Consider the following 27220-nt stretch of genomic DNA (forward strand, 5'->3'; position numbering starts at 1 on the left):
TGCGGCAACCACCGCGGAGCACGCCGGGAGTTGTAGTGCGGCCGTGGGAACTTCCGCTCTCCCGAGCCGTCGTGCTGCTCATGGATCACCAGCTGGGCTGGGCCGGGCTGGAAGAGACCTGTAAGGACCATTCGGTCCAACCACCCCGCCTTTGAGTAGTCTCCAAAAGGGAGACCACCTGCTGGCAGTCAACAACGTCACCAAGATGCTCCAAGCACGCATGGCCAACAGTTTTTGGCTGCTGCTCGCCTGGGAAGCGAGTCTGTTGCCTTGCAGAAACTGGCCCGAAAGGATGTTCCCACTGTCCTTCCAGGCCTCCCCAGGTGCCAAAGAGAAAAGAGCCTGAACACTCAAAGTTTCAAGACAAAAGCGGGGTCTATTTAGAGCATCCCCAGGACAGGCATTCCCGAGCCCGTCCCTCCCAGGCAGCTGCTACCCAGGCACGGCCAAGGACGGGGTCTTGGGACACCCCAACCATAACCGGGGAGCCCAAACCAATCAGCACACAGCCAGGGGCTCGACCAATCGGCACGCAGCCAGGGGCCCCAAGCCAATCAGCACGCAGCCAGGGGCCCGGGCCAGCCCCGGCGGTTGACCGTAACCTGGGCAACCGACAGACTCAGTCGTTGAGCCCTGTGGCTGCAGCTGAGTGCGAGGAGCGCTGTTCCTATCGCTGTGTACTTTGGAGTCCCGTTGGCTTTCTGTGTCATCCAGCCCTGCCTGCACAGTCTCCGGGAGGACGGTGTTAGGACAGGCTAGTAGTGAGGAGTCTCTTGAGGGAGACACCTCTGCCCGCTGCCCCTGGCAGCGGGCGCCCTGCCTAGTGCAGGGTCCCTTTCACCCCTTTGCTCCCTCCCTCCTTCTCTCCCTGCCTTCCTCTCCCTCCGTCTCTCTCGCAGGATGGCAGAGAGACCCCCCGGCACTCCCCGGCAGGCCTGGGTGGAGAAGGATGAAGCCATCCTAACTCCCACCTCTGCAACACAGCCCAGCGAGGTGTGTGAGTTGCAGCCTCTGCAGGCAGGTGAGTGTGTGGGCGCTGCAGGCAGGGGCTGCCCAGCCTGTCCTCATGGCCGGGCACACCAGGATCCCCTTCCCGTGCCACCCTTGTCCCTGGGGTGCACAGGGGACGCCGGTGCCCCGGCCATCAGCAAGGGCTGAGGAACACCCCCAGGAGCTAGTCAGAGGGCTTGGCTCTGGTCCTCACCTGGCCCCCACCCCTGCCTCTTCTCTCCTGGCCAGATCCATCCTGCTCCACTTGGGCTATGCCAAGGGAGGATGAGAGCACCCTGAAAGCCATCCTAGGCTTCATCAGGTGTAGACCAGAGGTATTGTGGCCACTTCTGCAAGGCTGTGCCCATGTCTCCTGGCCAGTCTTTCTGCCCCTGTCCTGAGCTCAAAGGTGCCAGGGCTGTGCTGAGCACCCCCACTGGCTGTCTCTCCCTACTGACACTGCCTGTCTTCCTGTCCCTCGCTGGCTGGCAGCATCTGGACCAGAAGCTGATCTTTCTGGACTCTCTCCGCACCTTCTGTGTGGACCCCACACTGCAAGGAGTGTTGCACTTCTTCCAGGAGGAGGTGATCATGACCATTCAGGTAAGGGGCCAGTCAGGCTAAAGCAGGGGCAGAGGCCTCGGGCTAGGAGAGGGCTCAGCTGGACAGCAGTGTGTGGAAGAGAGCTGCTCCAGGTCTTCATCCTTGGAGGTGCTCCAATGCCACCTAGGTGGCCCAGCTGCAGACTGAGCTTGGACCCCGCAATGTCCGCAGGCCCCTTGGCCAGCCGGTGGCTCTGTGGTTGGTATCACCCTTCCTGCCATGGGGCTTGGCACCCCTGAGTGCTGGGTGGGGGTAACGTGGCCTCTGCCAGCCCTGCCAGAGCTTGCTGGCTTGAAAGAACCTGCCCTGCTCCACCCTGTCTCATCTTGCTGTGCTTCCTAGTGGCTGCTGCAGGAGGAGCCCATTGACTGCCTGGACACCGCGGTGCGGCAGCAAGCCATGCTGGCCATGGCCACCATGAGGTACGTGCCACAGGCCCCAGCCTGTCCTCCCCCCAGTTCCAGGTGGCCCTCACAGCACCCCTAGGGTTCACACCCAGGGTCTGGCCCCTCCTTGCTGAGTCTGAAGAGCATCTCTCTGTCCCTGCAGTAGAGCCAGGCTGCTTCAGCAAGACAAGTACAGCATCCTGCAGGCCTGCTTCAAGAGCGTCTTCAGCCTGCCTCCACAGCACAGCCGGGGCTCTGCGGCTTTCCTCTACTCCAAGGTGTGCCATGGGGGGAAACATGGGGACCTCCTCTGCCCCAAGGCCCCTTTCTGGACACCACGGAGCCACGGCTGACCCCCCCAGCCTTCCAGGGCTGTCCTCAAGACTTTTTACCCCTTGCAGACCCTGTCTGCGATGGACAGCATGTTGCAGGCACTGGTCTGCAGCGCTGGCACCCTTGGCGGCGTGGAGCTGCAGAACATCTTGAAGGTCAGGCCTTGGGACAGGGGCCCCACAGGGAGTGACCACTGGCTTGAATGGTGTGGGTCTCCCCCTCCCAGTAGCACTTGGTACACGGCTGGGGGCAGGGGGCCACAGGCCATATCCCAGAGCCCTCAAGCGAGGGAGGGAGTCACCCCGTAAGTCTTGGGGTCCCTTTGGTGGGGGCAGAGAGACATATTTTGAAGGGAACTGGAAAGCAACAGAGGCAGCAGCAGGAGCAGGATGGGATGATCTGCCTGCTGGAGCCAGTTGCTGCAAAGAGCAAGGACACGAGCACCATGCCAGCCACTGCCCCTCAGCAAGTCTGGTCATGCCGTTATGTGCCATGCCACCTTCCTGGCACCCCAGAAGCTTTTCTCTTCCCAGGTGCTGCTGCCCTACACCTGTTCCCAGCTGCCAGAGGTGCAGAAGAGAGCCATGGCACAGATCGCTAGGCTGCTCAACTTCATCAACAACTCCTCAGGGCTGGAGGTACTGAGTTCCTGCTCTGGGCATCCCCCGTGCCCTAGCCCTGTGCCTCTGAGCTCCAGGACACTCAAGGGAAGCTGGGCACACAGGCAGCAGCTGTTTGGGGGCTGGGGTCTTTCCCCTGTCCCTGTCCTGCTCATGCTCTTTCCCAGGGCATGGCAGGGCAGAGCAGGACTGCCCCAGGCACAGGCAGAAGCCTGGCTCTGGCAGCCCTGACCTGCTCTGGGCTGCTCTGGGACTAGCTGGGACTTCCTTTCTGCCCAGGCTCCACTTCTGCCCATCCTCTCTCTCTTCCCCCAGATCTGCCCCTGTTTTGCTCAGAGGAAGATCCTCAGACACGAGTGCCCCAAGATCCAGAAGTTTGGTCTGCTGGGGAAGCTGGTGGGGCAGCTCACCCTCTCCTGCACCTGCAAGGACAAGGAGACCTCCTGCGAGGCTGCAGAAGCTCTCTGTGAACTGCACATCTTCGTCCTGCAGCAGACAAGTAAGAGAAGCTGTGTTGGGATGGGCTGCCCCAGGACATTGCAGCCAGGGCTCACTCTCCTTGGAGAGAGGGAGAAAGCCTGATGCAGCCTCAACAGCCATTGCCCCTGGCCCCTGCCCACAGCAGTCCTGGGCCCTCCCTGGCTATCTGCTCCCCAGACCTGTCCGGGTGCTCTCTTGCTTTGCCAGTGACTTTTCTGTCCAACCATCTCAGGCTGCACCTCCCACCCCGCACTCCCTTTCTGAGCACCCCACTTTTGCTGCTTCCCAGGCAAGGTGGAGTGGATGGATTACAGTGGGCAGCTGCAGCCTCTGGTGGGCTCACAGAAGCAGTCTTGGATGTTCTTCAGGGAGTATCGTGCCAGGAGACTCTTCTCGGTAAGCAGTGCCCCCGGCTCCTGGCCAGGGTGTCAGTGTGGCTGAAGGGACACCTGAGGTGTGGGGCTGAACAGGGCTCTCGCTGCTCCTCAGCAAGGGGCTAGGCAAAGGCCCCCAGCGAGCTCCTGTTTCCCTCAGGACCCTGAGCCCTGCCATCGGTCTCCTCCCCAGCACAGCAAGACTCTGCATCTCCCTCTCGCTGCACAGCTGAGATACTCTGAGAGACAGGCTGTAGGTGACAATTCTTCTCTCCTTCACCCCACAGATGTTCACAGAATGCCTCCAGCCCTCCAGCCGGGCAGAGATCATCCTCATGGCCATCGCGGCCATGGAGCCCACAAGCGGCTACAATGTCAGCGTGGCTGCCCACATGGTCAGCAGCCTTGTGGTGGACTCTTCCTTCCTGCCAGGAACGGTGAGTAGCCCATGGGTGGCATGGCTGCTTCCCCAGGGGACCACTCCTTGCCCTGCTCTGCTCCTGGCCGGCACTGACACCGGCTCGAGCCTGCATACTGCAATGGCAACAGAAGCAGCTCCCAGTGGGAGCTGTGGGAACAGCCATGCTCACCCTGCTGGCGTCTCCACTCCCACCCCTGTCTCCCCTCCAGGTGAGGAAGATTGTGAGTGCCATCTACAGAAAGCTGCCTTCCATCAAGGCACTGGTAGCCCTCAAGAGCCTGGACAGAGCCCTGCTGGCGCTGATGGACCAAGACCCCAGAGCGGTGGTGGCCACTCTCTTGCACTTCTCACAAAGGAGCAGCAGGTATGGGCCTCAGCAGCCTTTGGGGCTTCTCTCCCACTGGCAGTGGGGCCCCGAGACCATCCTGAGGGACTTCGGCCTGGCCACCCTTCACGGTGTCCCTGCTGACAGAGCCCTGTGTCCCTTCAGGGCTGCCAGCACTATGTGGAACGTGGTGCTCTCCAAGCCCCAGACCAGGGAGAAGGTGCTGCAGGAGCTGGTCAGAGTGATGATGGACAGGTCGCAGCGCAAGACCTGCATCGAGACCGACCCACGCCTCTTCTGCATGGCTGTGAGTTGCTGCGTGAGGCCTTGCTGACCTTCCAGGGCTGCTCTCAGCTGTCCAGGCCCCCTAACTGCCCTCCCCTGCCCACCCCAGGCCCTGACCTCCCCCGGGCTGCAGCAATATCCTCTTGTCTGGGTGTTTTCTGCAGGCCATCAAGATCGTAGGCAAGATTGTCCTGCAGCCCACCTGCCAGCAGGAGGTGAAGGCAATTTTCCCCCAGCTTTTCCTGGCACTGCTTTTCCAAGTGTCATTCACCACTGAGCTGATGCCTGCGGAGGTGCTGATGTGGTGGGACAACCAACAGGAGCAGTGCACTCCTATCAGGTGCTCCATCCCTGTCCTCTCAGCCCTGACAGCCACTCACAGCCAGTCCAGGGGGCCAGGTGGGAGCTAAGCGTTTCTCCTTGTGCAGGTCTGCCGTGCAGTCCATGAGAGTGCTGCTCTGCAGCATGGGCTTGGAGAGCCAGGTGCTGGCCATCCAGGAACAGGGGGGCTGGGACGCCCTGCTCAGAGCCAAGACCCACCTCATGGGAGTGCGCATCGTGGCCAGGTCAGAGCCTCTTCTCCCCGCTCCTGGGGGACCGGGCAGCCCACGCTGCCATCCCCTGCCTTGAGGCTGATGGCAGGGCAATGCCCATTGCTCAGAGTGGTGCTGCAGGCTGGAGATGTCCAGACTGGTGCACATCCCAAAGAGATCTACCTGCCCAATCTCCTCCTTTCCTCTGCCAGGGAGATGATGGAGATGCCAACGCTCCTGCGCTCCACCTTCTTCTGCCAGCTGGCAGAGATCCTCAGCGGGAAGGACCCGAGCTGTGAGATGATTGCCATGGTCTTCTTCATTGAGGTGAGCCTGGTGGCATTGGTTGCAAGCTGCATCTGACACAGCTCTCCCAGACCCAGTGCTGTGGGGCATGGGGGCTCTGTGCAGTTCCTGCAGTCTCCATCTGGACTTGGTCTTGCCCTTGGTGTCCTTGGCCTGAGCTGACGCTTGGAGCCAGCAGGGCACCTTGCCACAGCTGCCACTCTGTGTGTTTCAGACAGTGGAGTGCTCTGACTGTGAGGAGGAGCTGCAACGTGCCCTGAAAATCCTGGCCATGTATCTGCAGAGCCAGTGCCTGGGGATGCCCAGCCTGGTGCTCAGAGCCATCCTCAGGCTCACCCAGAGGCCCGACACAGTGAGTAGGGGTCAGGCGGGACAGCAGCCCCGAGCCGAGCGGTGGCAGCCACAGGGCTAGCAAGGAGCGGGCCTTGCTGCTCCTCCTCCTCCTCCTCCTCCGTGCCCTGCTCCTGCATTGGCCGCCCTGGTGAGCCAGGTCTGGCGGGGCCTTGCCCTCCATAACCCGCGCTGTCTGCCAAGCACTACGTGCAGAGGGTTTGTGCCCCTGCCACGGGTCGCTGCTTCACTGAAGGAGGTGGCATGTCTCACACAGGCAAGGAAAACCCTCGTCCTGCTGCCACTCGTCCTGGAGCGGCTGCGGGATGACGACGGCGCCAGCAGCGCCGCAGCCCTGCCCGTGCTCGCCGCCATGCTGCGGCTGCTTGAGGGGAGGAGGCTCAACCTCGCCGCCCTGGAGCTGGCTGACAAGCTCTGGCCCCTCTTTGGCAACGTAAGTCTGAGGAGAGCCCTGTGCCCCCTCACCGGGCACTTCCATTCGTGTCTCCCACCACAGCTCCTGTGCTCTGCCCCACAGCCCCCACACCCTAGTGCTGCCCTCAGCTGCATCCCAAACGCCCCACATGGACTCAGCCCACTTTGGCGTCAGGGACGCTGGTGGCAGGCCAGCAGCACCTCCCTCCCTTTTGCAGCAGGGCTGCCTGTGGCTGCTTTGGGGATGTCCATCTCTGTGCCAGCCCCTTCCTCCCCATCAGACTGGGCCTGAGATCCTCCTCCCCTCCTCCCCCAGGAGTCGGACACTGTGCGGGAGCTCTCCATCCGTCTCTTCCGAGATGCGATGAGGCTCGTGGCGCGCCAAGGGAAGGAAAAGATGAAGAAGGTGGTGTGCAACAGCCTGCTGCCACTGCTCTTCCACCTGCACGACGAGAGCAAGAGTGTGGCCCAGGTGGGATTCCCAACCCAGCTGCTCCTTCAGCCAGGGCAGTCCTGACACTGGACCCTTCAAACGCGTGTCACCGTGAGGTCTAGCTTGCTGCATCTGTAGCACCGGGCAGAGTCCCCTCTCCTTGCCCCCTGCTTCATTTGTCCTCCTTCTGCCTCCCTTCACACAGCCCCTGGCATGGGTCCTTGAAGCCCCAGGAACTGAGCTGTGGATCTAAGGGAGCCTGGGGCCACCAGGGCCAAAATGTTAAAGCCCTAACTGGCTTCCAGTCAGAGAGAGTTGCTGCCCTTTTCTTCCTCTGGGGTGCTGAACTTGGTGGCAGCATCAGTCCCCAACCGGTGCATCTTCCCCAGATGGCCCAGGACAGGCGGCTCTGAGCCCTGCCAAGAGAGGGGGCACCGGGTCCTGTGCCCCTACTAATGGTGGTGGCATCTCTGCTGCTCTCCAGGCCTCCCAGGAAGCTCTCCGCAGCGCTGGCCACTTCCTGAACTGGAGGAGGCTGGCACAGCTGGCTGGGACTCAGCAGGCATGGAGCATCCGCGAGCGCTTGGTAAGCACAGTCCCAAAGACCCTGGGATCTTCCCTGGGCAAGCCCTGCCACCGGCACGGCATCCGCATTCCTGAGGAGTCCTCTGCTCCTTCTCAACCCCAGTGCCACCTGGCAGGCAGCTGGGCTGGGGAAACTGACCTGACTGTCGGGGCAGCTCTGTGCAAACCCTGCACCCTACTCCTGTCTGCAGCTGTCCAAGAACAGGAGCAGGGCCAAGGACTACCTGCACCAGAGCCAGAGCTACCTGCGGAACCCTCAGGAGGCCCTGCGGCTGGAGGCTGTGAGGTTCATTGGTGAGCCACAATCCCCAGGGTCCCTCCCCCCTCTCCCAGCATCCCTGTGTTCTGCCACAGACCCTCTGGGGCACCCCTTCACCCCCTCCCAGCCCTGCCTGCACAGTTGGGGCTGGCAGCAATCTCATCCATCCCTCCCCGGTGCTGCCCTCGGGGGTCAGCCCTCCCCAGGGAGCTGTGTGGCTCTATGGGCTGGCTGGTGGGGTCCCCAGTGGACTACGGGGTCCCTGACAGGCAGGGGGGTCCCTGACATGTTTTGTCCCCTCAGGCCTCATCGGAAGACTGATGGATGAACGGGAGGACATGGAGCATGTCAGAGAGGGTGAGTGAGGGCGGTGGGGATGAGGAAGCGCCCTGGCACAGAGATCCGCCCTAGCCGGGCTAAGGGAGGGTCAGCTCCCATCTGGCCTCTGCGGGGAGCCTGTGTTTCTGGAGGGGGCTATTCTTGACCAGAAGCCTCCAGCCCAGCCACCTGTCCCCTGGCTCCCTCTTGGCCCAGGGAATCCTGGGCTGCAACGTGCAGTTCCTGGTGGGGACACAGGGTTGTCACCTCAACTCTGATGCTATGCTCCCACAGTCCTTGAAGATGCGAGGACAGATGACAGCCCCCTGGTCTCCTCCCTGCTGACTCAGACCATCCTTATCCTTGGACAAAGAAGGGTGACACGGACATCCTAGTTAGAATGTGCTGCAGAGGGCATGGAGAATGCAAAAGGTGGTGCCTAGCAAGGGCTTTGCTAAGCAGTCACATGATGGAGATGACAAGAAACAGAAGCAGGAAGAGGAGGGTGATGCCTTCAGATCCAGTTCGGAAGCCCAAAAGCTGCTTTCAAGGAGAAACGTGCCAGGAGACTCTTCTCGGTAAGCAGTGAGTTGCTGCGTGAGGCCTTGCTGACCTTCCTGGGCTCTCTCAGCTGTCCAGGCCCCCTACTGCCCTCCCCTGCCCAGCCCAGGCCCTGACCTCCCCCGGGCTGCAGCAATATCCTCTTGTCTGGGTGTTTTCTGCAGGCCATCAAGATCGTAGGCAAGATCGTCCTGCAGCCCGCCTGCCAGCAGGAGGTGAAGGCAATTTTCCCCCAGCTTTTCCTGGCACTGCTTTTCCAAGTGTCATTCACTGTGGAGCTGATGCTATTCGAGGTGCTGATGTGGTGGGACAAACAACAGAAGCAGTTCACTCCTAACAGGTGCTCCATCCCTGTCCTGGCCCTGCTGGAGACTGAGCTTGGACCCAACAATGTCTGCAGGTCCCTTGGCCAGCCGGAGGCTCTGTGGTGGGTATCACCCTTCCTGCCATGGGGCTTGGCACCCCTGAGTGCTGGGTGGGGATAACGTGGCCTCTGCCAGCCCTGCAAGAGCTTGCTGGCTTGAAAGAACCTGCCCTGCTCCACCCTGTCTCATCTTGCTGTGCTTCCTAGTGGCTGCTGCAGGAGGAGCCCATTGACTGCCTGGACACCGCGGTGCGGCAGCAAGCCATGCTGGCCATGGCCACCATGAGGTACGTGCCACAGGCCCCAGCTTGTCCTCCCCCCAGTTCCAGGTGGCCCTCACAGCACCCCTAGGGTTCACACCCAGGGTCTGGCCCCTCCTTGCTGAGTCTGAAGAGCATCTCTCTGTCCCTGCAGTAGAGCCAGGCTGCTTCAGCAAGACAAGTACAGCATCCTGCAGGCCTGCTTCAAGAGCGTCTTCAGCCTGCCTCCACAGCACAGCCGGGGCTCTGCGGCTTTCCTCTACTCCAAGGTGTGCCATGGGGGGAAACATGGGGACCTCCTCTGCCCCAAGGCCCCTTTCTGGACACCACGGAGCCACGGCTGACCCCCCCAGCCTTCCAGGGCTGTCCTCAAGACTTTTTACCCCTTGCAGACCCTGTCTGCGATGGACAGCATGTTGCAGGCACTGGTCTGCAGCGCTGGCACCCTTGGCGGCGTGGAGCTGCAGAACATCTTGAAGGTCAGGCCTTGGGACAGGGGCCCCACAGGGAGTGACCACTGGCTTGAATGGTGTGGGTCTCCCCCTCCCAGTAGCACTTGGTACACGGCTGGGGGCAGGGGGCCACAGGCCATATCCCAGAGCCCTCAAGCGAGGGAGGGAGTCACCCCGTAAGTCTTGGGGTCCCTTTGGTGGGGGCAGAGAGACATATTTTGAAGGGAACTGGAAGGCAACAGAGGCAGCAGCAGGAGCAGGATGGGATGATCTGCCTGCTGGAGCCAGTTGCTGCAAAGAGCAAGGACACAAGCACCATGCCAGCCACTGCCCCTCAGCAAGTCTGGTCATGCCGTTATGTGCCATGCCACCTTCCTGGCACCCCAGAAGCTTTTCTCTTCCCAGGTGCTGCTGCCCTACACCTGTTCCCAGCTGCCAGAGGTGCAGAAGAGAGCCATGGCACAGATTGCTAGGCTGCTCAACTTCATCAACAACTCCTCAGGGCTGGAGGTACTGAGTTCCTGCTCTGGGCATCCCCCGTGCCCTAGCCCTGTGCCTCTGAGCTCCAGGACACTCAAGGGAAGCTGGGCACACAGGCAGCAGATGTTTGGGGGCTGGGGCCTTGTCCCTGCCCCTGTCCTGCTCATGTTCTCTCCCAGGGCATGGCAGGGCAGAGCAGGACTGCCCCAGGCCCAGGCAGAAGCCTGGCTCTGGCAGCCCTGACCTGCTCTGGGCTGCTGCCCAGCTGCTCTGGGACTAGCTGGGACTTCCTTTCTGCCCAGGCTCCACTTCTGCCCATCCTCTCTCTCTTCCCCCAGATCTGCCCCTGTTTTGCTCAGAGGAAGATCCTCAGACACGAGTGCCCCAAGATCCAGAAGTTTGGTCTGCTGGGGAAGCTGGTGGGGCAGCTCACCCTCTCCTGCACCTGCAAGGACAAGGAGACCTCCTGCGAGGCTGCAGAAGCTCTCTATGAACTGCACATCTTCGTCCTGCAGCAGACAAGTAAGAGAAGCTGTGTTGGGATGGGCTGCCCCAGGACATTGCAGCCAGGGCTCACTCTCCTTGGAGAGAGGGAGAAAGCCTGATGCAGCCTCAACAGCCATTGCCCCTGGCCCCTGCCCACAGCAGTCCTGGGCCCTCCCTGGCTATCCGCTCCCCAGACCTGTCCGGGTGCTCTCTTGCTTTGCCAGTGACTTTTCTGTCCAACCATCTCAGGCTGCACCTCCCACCCCGCACTCCCTTTCTGAGCACCCCACTTTTGCTGCTTCCCAGGCAAGGTGGAGTGGATGGATTACAGTGGGCAGCTGCAGCCTCTGGTGGGCTCACAGAAGCAGTCTTGGATGTTCTTCAGGGAGAATCGTGCCAGGAGACTCTTCTCGGTAAGCAGTGCCCACGGCTCCTGGCCAGGGTGCCAGTGTGGCTGAAGGGACACCTGAGGTGTGGGGCTGAACAGGGCTCTCGCTGCTCCTCAGCAAGGGGCTAGGCAAAGGCCCCCAGCGAGCTCCTGTTTCCCTCAGGACCCTGAGCCCTGCCATGAAGATGGTGGCGACAAGAAAGAGAAGAAGGAAGAGGACACTTCTGAAGCCTTCAGATCCACGTTGGAAGCCCTGAAAACCGCTTTCTGGCAGAATTTCCCACCCCCCCCACTGAATAAATTTGTGTTAAGAGACCTTGAAGATCCTGCAGTCTAACCATTGTCTAACTCTACCAAGTCTGCTGCTAAACCTCAGCACCTCATTGTTGCATCTTTGAAACACCTCCGGGCATGGGAATTCAACCACCTCCCTGAGGAGCCAGTTTCAGCCTTTGGTAACTGTTCTGGTGATGAGATGTCTTCTAATATCCAATCCAAACCTCCCTTGGCACAACTTGAGGCCATTTCCTCTTGTCCTGTCACTTGTTAACTGTGGAGAAGAGACCAACCCCCACCTCACTACAACCTCCTCTTTTCAGGGAGTTGTAGAGAACCCTCAGCCTCCTTTCCTCCAGACTGAACACCCCCCATTCCCTCAGCCACTCCTCGTAAGAACTTTCTCCAGACCCTTCATCAGCTTGATTGGTCCATTTTTGCACCTGCTCCAGAGGAGACAGTTCTTCCCAGAGAGAGTTGTTAGGCATTGGAATGTGCTGCCCAGGGAGGTGGTGGAGTTGCCATCCCTGGAGGTGTTCAAGAGGGGATTGGATGTGGCACTTGGTGCCGTGGTTTACTCATGAGGTCTGTGGTGACGGGTTGGACTTGGTGATCTTTGAGGTCTCTTCCAACCCTGGTGATTCTGTGATTCTGTGTGAGTCTGTCATTCTTGTGGTGAGGGCCTCAAAACTGAACTATGTACTCCAGGCAGTGATGGAAAGTTTAAACGGAAAAGGAATTGATATTCCACAAAGAAACTACAAAGCATAGTGGTAGAGATATCCCAAAGCACACAGAATTCCCTTGCACCACACCCCAAAAGTCTCAGGCTTCCCTTCTCCCCACCTGAGGGTGCACCCAAAACCCCCAGGCCTCTTTCTTCCTCCCCCACTGCTAGGCCAGTCTCAGGCTGGCCAGGCCTGAGCCTGCCCCCCCGCTTCTTATACTGGCATTAGGCCTAAGCAGGCCTAGAGGCCTGAGGTGCTCCCCTCCCATTGCCCGGCAGGGAGCAGAGAGGGAAGGAAGAGCAAGAGGATGACTTTGCAGATGGAGTTGTAGGGTGCAGAATCGCGGGGTAGAAAGATGCAGCTTCCTCTGTCCACCTACTGGCCTGGACACCCGGGACACTGGAGGTGTAACTTAGGTGGCGGCCCAGGAAGCACCCAGCCTGAACTGCCACACCAGTGATGAGTCCCAGGGGATGACGACTTCCCTGCTTCTGCTTGTCACACTGTTGCCCATGCAGGCCAGGATGCTGTTGGTTGTCTTGGCCACCTGGGCTGCCTCATATTCAGGTGCTTTTGACCCAACACCCTCAGTGCTTTCTCTGTAGGGCAGCTTTCCAGCCACCATTCCCCGTGCCTGGTGTTGTGATCCAAGTGCAGGACCCAGCCCTTGGCCTAGCTTAGTATCGTACATCTGGCCTTGGCCCATTGACCCAGCCTGTCCAGGTCCCTTTGCAGAGCCTTCCTCAAGCAGAACAAGACTCCCTCCCAGCCTCTCCTTCCACTTCTACACCATCATCCCCTATAACTTTGCCCAGGCACAAACAACCCCCCACGCCAACTCCCTTGTCCTGCTGCATGCCAAGAAGGTGACACCCCTCTGCAAGAGGGCATCTGTGGGGCAGGGAGGTGCTGGCAGGAGGCCACACTTGTCCTGCTCCCCCTGGCACGGTGCCCCTTGCGCCACAGTGCCCCATGATAGTGTGAGAAACACCCTACTCACAAATAACAGAAAGGAAGACAAAGTCTTTGAATCAGAACTACAAAGTATGTATAGTAAGCCAAAACCCAGACCAACAACCAAATCAGCTGACTCAGGTGTGTCTGGAGAGAGAGGCACATAAACCTACCCCCGCCCAGGGTGTTCCCTGTATTTGTACCCTTTGCCCAGTCACCTGATGCCCTCTCCCTGTTCACAGTATCACAGTATCACAAAGGTTGGAAGAGACCTCAAAGATCATCGAGTCCAACCTGTCACCACAGACCTCATGACTAGACCATGGCACCAAGTGCCACGTCCAATCTCTTCTTGAACACCTCCAGGGACGGTGACTCCACCACCTCCCTGGGCAGCACATTCCAGTGGCGAACGACTCGCTCGGTGAAGAACTTTCTCCTCACCTCCAGCCTAAACTTTCCCTGGCGCAGCTTGAGACTGTGTCTTCTTGTTCTGGGGCTGGTTGCCTGGGAGAAGAGACCAACCCCTTCCTGGCTACAACCACCTTTCAGGTAGTTGTAGAGAGCAATGAGGTCACCCCTGAGACTTCTCTTCTCCAGGCTAAACAATCCCAGCTCCCTCAGCCTCTCCTCATAGGGCTGTGCTCAAGGCCTCTCCCCAGCCTTGTTGCCCTTCTCTGGACACCTTCAAGTGTCTCGATGTCCTTCTTAAACTGAGGGGCCCAGAACCGGACACAGTACTCAAGGTGTGGCCTAACCAATGCAGAGTACAGGGGCACAATGACCTCCCTGCTCCTGCTGGCCACACTATTCCTAATACAGGCCAGGATGCCATTGGTCTTCTTGGCCACCTGGGCACGCTGCTGGCTCATGTTTAGGCGGGTGTCAATCAGCACCCCCAGGTCCCTCTCTCTTTGGCAGCTCTCCAGCCACTCTGACCCCAGCCTGCAGCTGGGGGCTCTTTTTGGCTGTTTCTCGCTCTCTCTGATGCCTGGCTTGCCCGTTGGACCCTCTTCTCTACGTGGAATAGCAGCTATAGCAGTTAAGAAAGAAATTCTCCGCAAAAAAAGGGACTTTAATAGAAATCTCGCACCCTCAGCGAATCGGGTTCTGCGAGTAGGTATTTCCTAGTCCCCAGGAAGTTATTGTGCTTTTATGATTGGGGTATTGCGAGTTTTGGACTCATCTTTCCCAAATGCTGTTACTCCAGAATAATTTATAATAGTTATCAATTGTAAAAGAAGCTCTCAACCGAACACCGAACCTACAACTTGTATCATATTGCAAGCAGAGCAGATCTAATTGTAAATTAGAAAATCAGAACAAGAGGACACAGTCTCAGGCTGCGCCAGGGGAGGTTTAGGCTGGAGGTTAGGAGGAAGTTTTACACAGAGAGAGTGATTGCCCACTGGAATGGGCTGCCTGGGGAGGTGGTGGGGTCGCCGACGCTGGGGGTGTTCAGGGCGAGGCTTGACAGGATGCTTGGTTGCATGGTTTAGTTGATTGGGTGGTGTTGGATGATAGGTTGGACATGATGATCTTGAAGGTCTTTTCCAACCTGGTTTATTCTAACTGTTCTAACTGTTCTAAATAAATGTTTTTGCAACTTTCCTGGGTTGGTCTTTGCTCCGTTCCCCTTCGTAACACCTCGGGCACCTCTGTCTCTTTCTATGGCCAGCCCGCAGCTCTGCATCTCTGCAGGACCAGCGTTTCAAAGCCCACGATCTCCTGCAGCACCGGAGCCTGCTTGGGCACGGCACCAAGGTGCAGGTGTTCGCAGCCACCCTGAAGAGCAGGGCTGCACATCATGCCCCGCTCCGGCAGGCGCGGGGGCGAATCCTGTGCTTGCTCCCAAGTTTTTGTGAAGAACATTGCTAAGCATCCTCTCCGGCAAATCTCAATACCCCTGGCTCCAAGCATCATCATCATCATCATCAACAACAACAAACTTCTCCATCTGTGTCCCTATTTTTCAGTTCCCCCGCTTTTTTCAAACAAAAAAGCCACTTGCACTGAAGATTCACTTCCAGTCAGCGTGGAAACGGGCGGCTTCGGTTCAGCTTTGAGGCGGCAGAGTAGCCCTGTTGTATGGAATGTCGTTTGAATTCCCCAAGAGCTGCTTAAAACCTCCTTTTGTCCCCGTTCTGGCATTATAATCTCGGGGAAGCATTTGATCTCCGTAGCCCTCCGCAGTGATTTCCGTAGCCTCTGGCAGCGCCAAACGCCACCGCGGGGCGCTGAGCAGCCGCGCAGCGCTCGCTCCCTCGCCACAAAATGGCGCTTGTCGGGGAGGGTGAGCGAGGGCAGCGGGGAGCTCTGCGCTCTGTCTGGTGAGGGGAGCTCAGCTCTCAGCATGCCCCTGCGTGTGGGTGTGGAGCGGCTCTATTCCTGACCAGCAGACTGTAGCTATGTTACCCGTCCCCTGGCTCCTGCCTAGCCCTGGGAGTCACGGGGTGCAATGTGCAGTTCCAGGAGGGGACACAGGGTCCTCACCTCTGCTGCTTTGCCTTCAACAGTCTTTTGAAACACAAGGACAGATGACAGCTCAGGTGGGAGCGCAAAACATTCTTATCCTCTGACAAAGAAGGCTGACGCCGAGGTCCAGCCTTGGAATGGCAGAGCATATAGCTGCACAGGGCATGGAGGAGGTAGCACTTGGCACCCAGCGAGGACTCTGCTTGGCCAGAGACAGAGCAGCAGCCCCCGCCCTAGGACAGTCTGCAAGCTGGGGTATCTCCTTTTCCTGAAGTCTAACTGGAGAAACCTCAGCTACAGGGGTGCCCAGAGCGAGGCAAGACAACTACCCTTTCCAGTAGTCCTGGGTAGCGTCTGCCCAAGGCTTTGTCTTTGCCACAAACCATCTGCAACGTTGCTGACGGAGGCTGTGGAACAGAGAAGGAGAATTCCAAGCCAGAACCGAAGCTAAAGCTCCTCCTCCCTGCAACATCCACAGCCCTGCCTGTTTGGCAGATACCCAAGAGACCAAACATGCAAAGTGACTCATGCTTTCATAATTTCAATACCGTTTTCTCTGCCCCAGAGCACAGCAGGGAGGGGCTGGCTGGAGAGGCATGCAGTGAGAGGGTCAACCCTGATCTTGGGCACTGCTGGGCAGTCAGGCGGGCAGCCATCCGCAGGGTACATGCCCTGCCTGGGCCCATGACAGGGGTTTTTGTTGTCATCCCTGGCCACTGCCTGCTCTGGCCAGGAGGAGAAGTTTTGCTTCCGTACAGGCTGCCTGACCTGCCCAAAGGCTCCCGAAAGCTTCTCTTCAGGGATCAGCTGTGCCCAGCATTGGGCTCGCTGGCCGCAGGAAGAGCAGGTAGGACAGGGCTGCTGCCCGCTCTGCTGCCACTTTGCTGCCACTAGCAGCCATAAGCTCAGCTGGAACTGGGGGACCGCAAGAGACAAGGGGCTGCCCAAGCCCACGCTGTGCTCAAATCAAAGCACCCAGTCACTGGGCTTGGGAGGAATCGGGAGGAGGAGGGGGACCCTGCATGTTTCTGCCAGAGCATTGCATGCTTTCTTCTCCTGCATGGCCCTGGGGCCACAGGACTGGGGAAGCCTTGAGGAAACACTCCTGTGGGTTGGGAGTCCCTGGTGAGGGAAAGTGGGGGTCAGGCAGGGCTGTCCAGCAGACTTTGGTCCTCCTGACTGAGTCACTGAGCAAGGAAAGGAGCTGAGTGAGGCACAGCCCAGCCAGGCTTTCCCGGAAGGAGATCATAGTAGTAGTAGTATCAGTCAGGGTTGGAAGGGACCACAAGGATCATCTAATTCCAACCCCTGTGCCATGGGCAGGGACACCCTACACTAGATCAGCCTGGCCAGAGCCTCATCCAGCCTGGGCTTAAACACCTCCAGGGACGGTGCCTCAACCACCTCCCTGGACAACCCATTCCAGGGCTTCACCACTCTCATGGGGAAGAACTTCCTCCTCACCTCCAGCCTGAATCTCCCCACCTCCAGCTTCATTCCATTCCCCCTAGTCCTATCACTACCTGAGATCCTGAGAAGTCCCTCCCCAGCTGTCTTGTAGGCCCCCTTCACATACTGGAAGGCCACCATAAGGTCACCTGGGAGCCTTCTCTTCTCCAGACTGAACAGCCCCAACTCCTTCAGTCTGTCCTCACAGGAGAGGTGCTCCAGCCCTCTGATCATCCTCGTGGCCCTTCTCTGGACACCTTCCAGCACCTCCATATCCCTCTTGTAATAGGGGCTCCAGAACTGGAGGCAGTACTGCAGGTGGGGTCTCAGCAGAGCTGAGCAGAGGGGGAGAATCACCTGCCTTGACCCGCTGGCCACACTTGATGCAGCCCAGGATCTGATTTGCTTTCCGGGCTGCAAGTGCACACTGAGAGCTCCTGTTGAGCTTCTCCTCCACCAGCACCCCCAAGTCTCTCTCCTCAGGGCTGCTTTCCAGCCAGTCACTGCCCAGCCTGGATTTGTGCCTGGGATTGCCTCCACCCAGCTGCAGGACCCAGCACTTGGTCTTGTTGAACCTCATGAGGTTGGCTTTTTCTTTAGAGGTTTCTTTTCTCTTTAGAGTTTAACTAACAATGCAAGACTATTTCCAGCCAGCGTCCCACCTCCATAGTCACATAACAGACCAAGGCAACGATGGTCTCCAGTTGACTGAACAGTTATCAAGTACAAACATTGTCACTTAGCAGAGGGTCTCAGCATTGCTGCTCTGTCAGGAGCTGTCAGGACGACTCTTGTCGGGACGACGGCGAGGAAGACTCGCGGCCAATCAATATGATTGATAAGCAAGCTCAACTTTGTTGTTCAAACGCACGGCTTATAAAGCATCTCAGCTAAATATGCACAAATGCCATTATTCCATTGGCTGTTAGTCCAAGCTTACATTATAATATCCAGCCTCCTGGCAGTTAGGACTGCGTGCAACTTCACAAGCTCCTTTCTAACTAGTTCTTTGTTTCACATATACTTTGTTTCACATGCTGTTATCTTCTAACGCAGCTGCAAGCACAGCCACAAGGCTATGGTGACCTTGCTGCATCAGCACATCGGCTAACTGTGAGCAGTAAACAACAAGATGGAGTATGGCCTACACATTCTGCTCAAATAGTTGTTCCGTAGACCCATGTCCCTTAGATTCAAGCCATTCCTCAACACTGCTCTGAGGCCTCTTGATCTTCTCGATGTTTTTAAGGATCATGTCATGCAAAGTGACGTGTTGGTTCCTCAGCTCGGAGATGATGAGGTGCAGGCTGATGTACTCCTTCTCGTTGATCTTGGTCACTGTGCAGTGGTGAGGGACCTAGCTGGGGGAGGGGTTGCCACGGAACCTAGCATGTGGCTGAGGAGAGAGGAGGCAGCGTGAGGAGCTCAGCTCAGCCTGCTCACTGACAGGGGAAAAAAAAGCCGTGTGGAGAGGGTGGTTACTGCAAGATGGTTACTACTAGAGCAAAGGCTAGTAGGAGAACAGTGGGCACCCAAACAGAGACCACTCACAAGCATGCAGTTGTTCAGGTAAGTGGCTGCAGTGAGTGCTGGAGCCTGGCACTCGATATGGAGGATGGAAGGAACAACTCCTGCGTGAGGTGTGAGCAGATCAGTGATCTGATGAGCATGGTGGCCGATCTAAAAGAAGAGGTGGAAAGGCTAAGAGCTATAACAGATGGCGAAAGGAAAATGGACTAGTCCCATAATCTAACCTCTACAAAACCAGAACAGGGGGTAACTCTTAGTGGAACAGGGAGTTTGATACCTTCCCAGCAGCAAGCCTCTCAACCTCCCTGTAGTAACCCACATGAGCAGGGCCAATGGGGACAGGTCTCTGCCCAACGGAAGAAATGCAAATGGAGAAAGTCTGCTACTTTGAGCAGCACCCTGCCTACAGTGCAATTACAGAACAGGTATGAGGCTCTGCAGGAGGAACAGGTCATCGGTAAGGTTGAGGACTCAAGAAGGTCAGGAGCTGCACCAATGACAGGTTGCCTCAGGCCAGCCATCAAACCTAATCCGGAAAAGAAACCTCGTAGGGTCATTGTTATAGGAGACTCCCTACTGAAGGGAGCAGAGGGCCCAATATGCAGACCAGACCCATTTCATAGAGAGGTCTGCTGCCCAAGTAAAAGACATTGTAGGGAAAATTCCCAACCTCGTGAGTCCTTCGGACTACTACCCACTGCTGGTCTTTCAGGTGGGTAGTGACAATGCAACAATGAGAGGCTCATAATCAATTAAAAGAGATTTCAGAATCCTAGGGCGACTGCTAAAGGGATCAGGAGCTCAAGTTGTGTTCTCTGCTATCCCTCTAACATCAGCAATGGATGAGGGAACAATGAGAAAGAGCCAACAGGTCAATTCATGGCTCTGGGGCTGGTGCCATTGACAGGGCTTTGGGTTCTAAAATCATGGCTTGGTTTTCAAGGCACCAGAGCTGAAAACAACTTATGGGACACACTTGTCCCAGAGGGGGAAAAGGATCCTGGGGCAGGAATTGGCAGGGCTCATTGATAGGGCTTTAAACTAGATTTGAAGGGGAAGGGGTTAATAGTCTCCTGCTGGCAGGAGACTATTAACAGAGGGGCAGCTCACCAGAGGCTGAGGGATGGAGAGCTAGTAAGGGCTCTCGACTTGCTGCCCTGAGGCAAGCCATGAATGATGCACCAGGACATTCTGTGGAAACCGAGGGGAATTGGCACAAGAGGACGACAGGGCCAGCCCAGCTGAAGTGCCTCTGTGCAAATGCACACAGCTGGGGCAACAAACAGGATGAATTAAGGGCCACTGTGCTGCTGGGATGCCATGACATAGTGCCTATTACTGAAACTTGGTGGGATGATTCTCATGCCTGGAATGTAGGGATAGATGGGTATAAGCTCTTTAGGAAGGATAGGCAGGGAAGGAGAGGAGGAGGTGTTGCCCTCTATGTCAATAACCAGCTGGAATCAGTGGAGCTCCACCTGGGGAGGGATGATGAGCTGGTTGAGTGTATGGGTTAAAATTAAAGGCAAGACAGGGGAAGGAGATATTACTGTGGGGGTCTCCTACAGGCCACCTGACCAGCAGAACCAAGCAGATGAGGCCCTCCACAGGCAAATAGAAGCAGCTTCCAGGTCACAAGCCCTGGTCCTCATGGGTGATTTCAACCACCCTGACATCTGCTGGAGGGACAACACAGCAAGGCACCAGCAATCCAGGATGTTCCTGGACTGCATAGAAGACAACTTCCTCCTCCAAATGGTAGAGGAACCAACAAGAACAGGTGCTATGCTGGACTTTGTTCTCACCAACAGGGAAGGGCTGGTAAGCAATGTGAGGCTCAGAGACAGCCTTGGCTGCAGTGCCCACGAAGCAGTTGAATTTAATCTCCTCAGGGCAATCAGGAGGAAGTGTTCTAAGCTTACAACCCTAGACTTAAGGCGTGCAGACTTTGATCGCTTCAGGGATCTGATAGCCAAAGTGTCATAGGACAAAATCCTGGAGGGAAGAGGGACCCAGGACAGCTGGTCAGTATTCAAGGACCACCTCCTCTGTGTCCAGGAGCTATGTATACTAACAAAGAGAAAAGCAGGAAAGAATGCTAGGAGGCCTGCCTGGATGAGCAAGGAGCTGCTGGACACACTATTACTTAAAAAGAAACTCTACAGGAAGTGGAGGGAAGGACAGCTGGAACAGGGGGCATATAAGGAAGCTGCCTGAGCAGCAAGAGACCTGGTTAGGAAAGCCAAAGCAGAGTTTGAATTGAATCTAGCCAGGGAGGTCAAAGGGAACACTAAGAACTTCTACAGGTATATTAATGGGAAGAAGATGACTAGGGAAGGTGTGGGCCACCTCAGAAAGGAAATGGGTGAAATGGTCACAAGTGATGAGGAAAAGGCTGAGGTACTCGATAACTTCTTTACCTCAGTCTTCACTGCAAGGGCCTCTAGCCACACTCCTGATGTCATGGAAGACAATGCCAGGGATGGGGAGGAAGAACTGCCCATCGTAAGTGAAGATCAGGTTGGTGATCACCTGAAGAACCTGAAAGTGTTCAAGCCCAGGGGACCCCACGGGATACACCCACAGGTACTGAGAGAACTGGCAGATGAGGCTGCTGAACCCCTCTCTATTCTATTCCAAAAGTCCTGGCAGTCTGGGGAAGTCCCCACAGACTGGAAAAGGGGAAACATTACCCCCATTTTCAAAAAGGGTAAGAAGGAGGAACCAGGGAACTACAGGCCAGTCAGTCTCACCTCTGTGCCCGGAAAGATCATGGAGCAGATCCTCCTGGAGGCACTACTGACTCAGAAGAATAGTGAAGAGGTGACTGGGAACAGTCAGCATGGCTTTGCCAAGGGCAAATCCTGCCTGACCAACCTGGTGGCCTTCTCTGCACAGCTGACAACATCAATAGATGAGGGGCAGCAACTGATGTTGTTTACCTGGACCTGAGCAAAGCCTTCAACACTGTCCCACATCACATCCTGGTCTCCAAGCTGGTGACACAGGGGTTTGATGAGTGGACTGCTAGATGGATACAGAACTGGCTTGATGGCTGCACCCAAAGAGTGGCTGTCAATGGGTCCATGTCCCAGTGGAGGCCAGGGACAAGCAGAGTCCCTCAGGGATCAGTCCTGGGACCCAGCTTGTTCAACATCTTTGTGGGTGCCATGGACAGGGGCATTGAGTGCAGCCTCAGCAGGTTTGCTGATGACACCAAGCTGTGTGGTGCAGCAGACACACTGGAGGGAAGGGATGCCATCCAGAGGGACCTTGACAGGCTGGAGAGGTGGGCACAAGCCAACCTCATGAGGTTCAACAAGACCAAGTGCAGGGTCCTGCAGCTGAGTCGAGGCAATCCCAGGCACAAATCCAGGCTGGGCAGTGACTGGCTGGAAAGCAGCCCTGAGGAGAGAGCCTTGGGGGTGCTGGTGGAGGAGGAGCTCAACAGGAGCTCTCAGTGTGCACTTGCAGCCCAGAAAGCCAATTGGATCCTGGACTGCATCAAGTGTGGCCAGCAGGTCAAGGCAGGTGATTCTCCCCCTCTACCCAGCTCTGGTGAGACCCCACCTGGAGTACTGCCTCCAGTTCTGGAGCCCCTATTACAAGAGGGATATGGAGGTGCTGGAAGGTGTCCAGAGAAGAGCCACAAGGATGAGCAGAGGGCTGGAGCACCTCTCCTGTGAGGACAGACTGAAGGAGTTGGGGCTGTTCAGTCTGGAGAAGAGAAGGCTCTGAGGTGACCTTATGGTGGCCTTCCAGTATGTGAAGGGGGCTACAAGACAGCTGGGGAGGGACTTCTCAGGATGTCAGGTAGTGATAGGACTAGGGGGAACGGAATGAAGCTGGAGGTGGGGAGATTCAGGCTGGAGGTGAGGAGGAAGTTCTTCCCCATGAGAGTGGTGAAGCCCTGGAATGGGTTGTCCAGGGAGATGGTTGAGGCCCCATCCCTGGAGGTGTTTAAGCCCAGGCTGGACGAGGCTCTGGCCAGGCTGATCTAGTGTGGGGTGTCCCTGCCCATGGCACTGGGGTTGGAACTAGATGATCCTTGTGGTCCCTTCCAACCCTGACTGATACTATGATATTATGGTACTAAGATACTTGGCTATTTTGGAGACCAGCTTTGCTCTTGTGATATAGTATCTAGAAATCTGGTCCAGGTAGGATGCTGCCTCGCTCTCCACAGTTCAAAGCTCAGCCACTGTTTCCTCCTGAATAGAAACACCAAAGTTGTTTCCATCTTCTATCCTGGGAACGAGAAGCTGCACCCACATTTTGACTGTGTTACACTTCTCAATGAGCAGCCTGATTTCTGGTTTCACTTTCTCAATGATGTCCACCAGCTGCTGGTTGCTCTTCAGCGTCCCATTAGGCATCACAAACACTTTGGTACCCTGAAAGGTCTCTTTGGGGTCTTCCAGCTTCCTCTTTTTCATATTTGGCCCATCCAGCCCATCGTGGCTGTTTGTGAGAAGAACTGGGTCAGGCACCGGGAGGTTCATGTCCGAGTGGATCTGAGTGAGATCGTGGATGGTCAGGATAGGCTCCTTGAGGAACCCATCAACTTCTAACAGATTCTTTGGGAAAAAGTTTGCCACCAGGTCTTTGGCCTCACCTGTGATCCGCTCCCTGAAGGAGTCAACCTTGAGCTTCACCTCTGGATCCACCTTGAGCAGCGAGGCCTGGAGAGCGAGCCTGGCCTCTCTCACTCTCCACTGCGCTCCCCCCAAGGACATTACTGGGGGATCAAGGTGGTGCTAGCCCCCTGCGGGTGGCTCTGCCATGGCCTCCAAGCGCCATGCGTCTTCCACAAAGCAGCTGGACAGTGGTGGTAAGAAAGCAAAGGGGGGAGAGGAGGATGATGCATGGAAATCCACTTTGGAAGCCCTGAAAACTGCTCCCAAGGAGAAGCCCCCTGCTACCATCGATGGGCTGTGTCCCCTGAGCTCAGCACCGGGTGCGCAGGTGAGAGCAAGCCTCTGGGGTACCCAGTGAGGCCAGGAGGGCTGGGGCAGTCCAAGGACAGTCCCCACTCTGCTGGCACAGGGACAGCCCCATTTACTCTTGAAGGCCCCACTGTGTCCCCACTGGGACTGCTCTGCAAATGTTGCCCAAGCGCCAGCCTGGGTAATGCTGCTCACTGTAGGTCTACGAGGACTATGACTGCACCCTGAACCAGACCAACATCAGTGCCAACAACAACAAGTTCTACATCCTCCAGCTCCTTGAGCACAATGGTGCCTACAGTGTCTGGAGTCGCTGGGGTCGTGTGGTGAGTCTACCCCAGCACCACTTGTTCCTTCCCCATCCCCCTCATCTGTCCCCACCTTGTCTAAAGTCTCACAAAGGTCAGGGATGAACCTGATGATCCCCACCACTTGTTCTGAGCCTCAAAGCAAGCAATCAAGTGGCCCTTGACAGCATAGAGTCCAGGTCTGTCTGCTTGAGCTGGAGGGCCCTGAGACCTGGTGCTGGTGTCTCAGCATGTTCCTCCTTAACTGTCCTGCAGCCCTACCCTCACACTCCTGGTCCCAAGCTATTCCCCCAGCACAGGGCTAGTGGAGCAGGGATGGAGAGGGGGTTCCTGACCACTGCTGTCCACTACCAGGGGGAGGTGGGCCAGTCCAAACTCATGCCCTCTGCCTCCCTGGAGGCTGCCAAGAAGGATTTTGAGAAGAAGTTTCAGGAAAAGACCAAGAACAAATGGATGGCAAGAGAGAACTTCATTGCTCAGCCAGGAAAGTACACACTCATTGATGTGCAGCCGGGTGCTGGGCAGGAGGCGGAGGTTGCCCTCAAGGTGAGTGTCACCATTGTGGGGTAGTCCTCACATGCTACCCCTGGTGGGGTGGGTTTTGAGAGAGGGTCTGGCTGTAAGCTGAAACAGCCCACAGATAGATTTGGGGCTGAGATGGTGCAGGAGGGCATCCCAAGCAAGAACCATGGGCATCTGGGTGGCATTAGTCATGGAAAGCAGAAGCAATGCCTACCCATTGCTCTGCTGCCCAGGGCCAGGCTCTCCCCACTGGTGGCCATGCCCCCACAGCCTCCTGCTGGCTTGCAGGCAGCATGGTGATTTTGGGGCTCTGCAGGTGGACAGTGTGGATGGGACCACGGTCTGCAAGCAGCGGGTGCTGCCCTGCACCTTAGACAAAGCCACGCAGGACCTGGTGTCCCTCATCTTCAGCAGCGACATGTTCCGGGATGCCATGCAGACCATGAATATTGGTAAGAGGAGATGGGCTGTGGCCAGGGAGTGCAGCTGGGGAGATGAACAGGACAGAGGTGCTGTTGGGAGTGTGGATCCCCCATGCCAGGTGCCCAAGTGTGCCTGTTGTGAATGCTGGAGGTTCCTGGAAGTAGCTACGGGGAAGCAGGGTGGGTGGGTTCACCCATGTTCTCCCCTATTCACCCTGCCAGATGTGAAGAAGATGCCACTGGGAAAGCTGAGCAAGCAGCAGATTGCAAGGGGCTTTGAGGCACTGGAAGAGCTAGAGGCAGCGCTGCAGGAGCAACCCCCCCAGGCTGCCCGCCTGGAGGACCTCTCTTCCCACTTCTACACCATCATCCCCCATAACTTTGGGCGGGCACGGCCACCTCCCATCAACTCCCCTGACCTGCTGCGTGCCAAGAAGGATATGCTCTTGGTGAGATGCCAGGGCACCTGGCAGGTGACATCCCTCCCCAAGGAGGCACCTGTGAGGCAGATGTGCTGGTCCTACCTGGCACGATGCCCAGCACTGGTCGTGAGGTTGTGACTGGTTTGTGCCTGCCAGGTGCTAGCTGACATTGAGGTGGCACAGAGCCTGCAATCACAGAAGATGAAGGAGGAGGAAGAGGAAGTTGCCCATCCGCTGGATCAGGATTATGCCCTGCTCTGCTGCCAGCTGTCCCTCCTGGACCCAGCCTGCAGGGAATACCAGGTGCCCCTTGTGCCACAGTACCCCATGATTGGGAGCAACTGTGCTCTCCTGTCTCAGGGGGACTGTGGGCATTGCTGGGATGGCTGTCTTTGGTGACGCCACTTTCCTGACTCCTTCCCTGGCAGCTGATCCAAAACTATGTGACACAGACCGGGCACAACCTCCACATCCTCAACATCTGGCGGGTTGCCCGAGATGGTGAGGTGAGAAAAAGGAGATGATTTGTCCCCGTCCTGCAGTGAGGAAGCCCCAGTTTCACCCCAGGGCTGCATTAGGACTCTGGGCTTCTCCACCCAGAAGGGGCTTCAGCTCAGCTGGCTGGGGCAAACAGGCACCTGCTCTCCTCCTCCTCCAGACTGGCACTGGGGTTGGGGGGCTTGGGTATCAGTGTCCCATCCTCTTACTCCACGGACAGCCCTCAGCTCTGCATCTCTCCAGGATGAGCGTTTCAAAGTCCACGACCTCCTGGAGCACCGGCGCCTGCTTTGGCATGGCACCAATGTGGCAGTGGTTGCAGCCATCCTGAAGAGTGGGCTGCGCATCATGCCCCACTCTGGTGGGCGCGTGGGCAAGGGCATCTACTTCGCCTCTGAGAACAGCAAGTCAGCTGGCTACGGTGAGTGTGCTGGGACACGGAGCTGCTCATAATGCCCACAGCCTCTATGTCATCCTAACCTCCTTTGCATACCCCCTGTGAAGCAGCTCTGGGTGTGCCAATTCCTTTTCCCGCTGTGGCAGCCAGTTCCAGTGGCTGCCACGGGTGGCCTGCGAACAGTCAGATGGAAGTCCAGGGCTGGTGCCATCATCCCCTTTCCCTTCTCCCATGGCAGTGGGCTTCACGTCCAAGAAGGTTGGCATCATGTTCCTGTCGGAGGTGGCCCTTGGCAAGTCTTACCGCATCACCCGCGATGACCCCACGCTGCGTCAGCCTCCCCCCGGCTATGACAGCGTCCTGGCTTGCGGCCAGACAGAGCCAGGTGAGTGCAGGGAGCAAAGAGGGATGGGGTTTGTGGTGCTGGGGTGGGCGCAGGGCTGGAGGAGGGAGGTCAGATCTCAGGCTCGTCATGGTGGTGTCTCCTTGCACAGACCCTGCGCAAGATGAGGAGGTGCTGCTGGATGGCAAGAAGGTGCTGGTGTGCCAGGGCAATCCTGTCCCAATGCCTGCCTACAAGAACTCGTCCTTCATGCAGAGCGAGTACCTCATCTACCAGGAAAGCCAGTGCCGGATCCGCTTCCTCGTCCAGCTCCAGTTTTGAGAGTGTCTGCACAACCTCTGCCCCATCCCTGCACCAGCTAGCTCTGGCCACCGACGCACAGCGCAGTGGTCTTGACTCTCTTACTACCCCACCTAGTGGGGACAGCCTGGCATGGGGACAGAGCTTGCTTTGAGTGTGAATAAAAACCTGTGCCTTGTGTTGAGCAATGCTGGTGCTTCCTTGGCTGGCAAGGTGGATGCAGAGAGGTCCTGGCATGGATGGCGGCAAGTAGCTCTGGAGGGGCTGTAGCCTGTTGTGGCTGTCCAGTGCTGGCAACTTTCAGGTGAAAGCTGGTGGCTTTGTGAGCCAGGTGCCTTTGTCACTTCAGCAAGGTACAAGGTTCATGCCCATTACCATGATGTCAATTGTGCTGCCCTGCCTGGGCAAGGAGGAGTCCACGCATCCATCCATCTCAAGAATGAGGCCTCCTGGTGCCATGCATGGTGCCCTGCTTGCTGCCCTGTTCCAGCCTGGCATCCATGCCAAGCCCCTCTCCCCGCTCACATGTGCCCCCTGAGCACATCTGTGTCCCTGGGGTGCTCGGGAAGGGAAACTCCCAGTTGCACTACCTTGATGTCCCGCAGATGCTGAGGAGGAGATGCTGCAGACCCACCTGTAGGTC

At 57.3% G+C, this 27220-nt stretch overlaps 3 protein-coding genes and 1 long non-coding RNA gene across 4 annotated transcripts; 3 read left to right on the forward strand and 1 right to left on the reverse strand.

Annotated features, from left to right (window-relative positions):
* The first annotated feature begins 2146 nt into the window (after positions 1 to 2146).
* LOC128898208 (uncharacterized) lies at positions 2147 to 3284 on the forward strand. Its single transcript, XR_008462743.1, has 4 exons — positions 2147 to 2257; positions 2381 to 2467; positions 2846 to 2950; positions 3248 to 3284. It is a non-coding gene; the product is annotated as an uncharacterized LOC128898208 (long non-coding RNA).
* Positions 3285 to 3715: 431 nt separating this feature from the next.
* LOC128899358 (uncharacterized) lies at positions 3716 to 11344 on the forward strand. Its single transcript, XM_054177866.1, has 21 exons — positions 3716 to 3808; positions 4074 to 4223; positions 4417 to 4839; positions 4982 to 5157; positions 5246 to 5383; positions 5563 to 5677; positions 5871 to 6008; positions 6264 to 6440; positions 6738 to 6893; positions 7213 to 7440; positions 7631 to 7733; positions 8002 to 8055; positions 8311 to 8393; positions 8742 to 8792; positions 9149 to 9228; positions 9356 to 9470; positions 9594 to 9680; positions 10059 to 10163; positions 10472 to 10655; positions 10926 to 11032; positions 11171 to 11344. Exons 1-21 carry the CDS (start codon positions 3716 to 3718, stop codon positions 11342 to 11344), a joined length of 2937 nt encoding a protein of 978 aa, XP_054033841.1.
* A 6689-nt stretch (positions 11345 to 18033) lies between these two features.
* Positions 18034 to 23160, reverse strand: LOC104305451 (proteasome activator complex subunit 3-like). Its single transcript, XM_054177973.1, is given in 2 exon segments — positions 18034 to 18227; positions 22513 to 23160. Coding segments are annotated over 2 exon segments (837 nt in total). The 5' UTR covers positions 23156 to 23160.
* Positions 23157 to 26749, forward strand: PARP3 (poly(ADP-ribose) polymerase family member 3). Its single transcript, XM_009906290.2, has 10 exons — positions 23157 to 23384; positions 23566 to 23691; positions 24028 to 24219; positions 24512 to 24647; positions 24840 to 25066; positions 25196 to 25342; positions 25468 to 25545; positions 25781 to 25958; positions 26173 to 26319; positions 26429 to 26749. The coding sequence occupies exons 1-10, from the start codon at positions 23202 to 23204 to the stop codon at positions 26596 to 26598; spliced, it is 1584 nt and encodes a 527-aa protein (XP_009904592.1). The 5' UTR covers positions 23157 to 23201; the 3' UTR covers positions 26599 to 26749.
* Positions 26750 to 27220: the final 471 nt, after the last annotated feature.

Source organism: Dryobates pubescens, chromosome 1 (assembly GCF_014839835.1).
Source record: "Dryobates pubescens isolate bDryPub1 chromosome 1, bDryPub1.pri, whole genome shotgun sequence".
NCBI classification, from domain to species: domain Eukaryota; kingdom Metazoa; phylum Chordata; class Aves; order Piciformes; family Picidae; genus Dryobates; species Dryobates pubescens.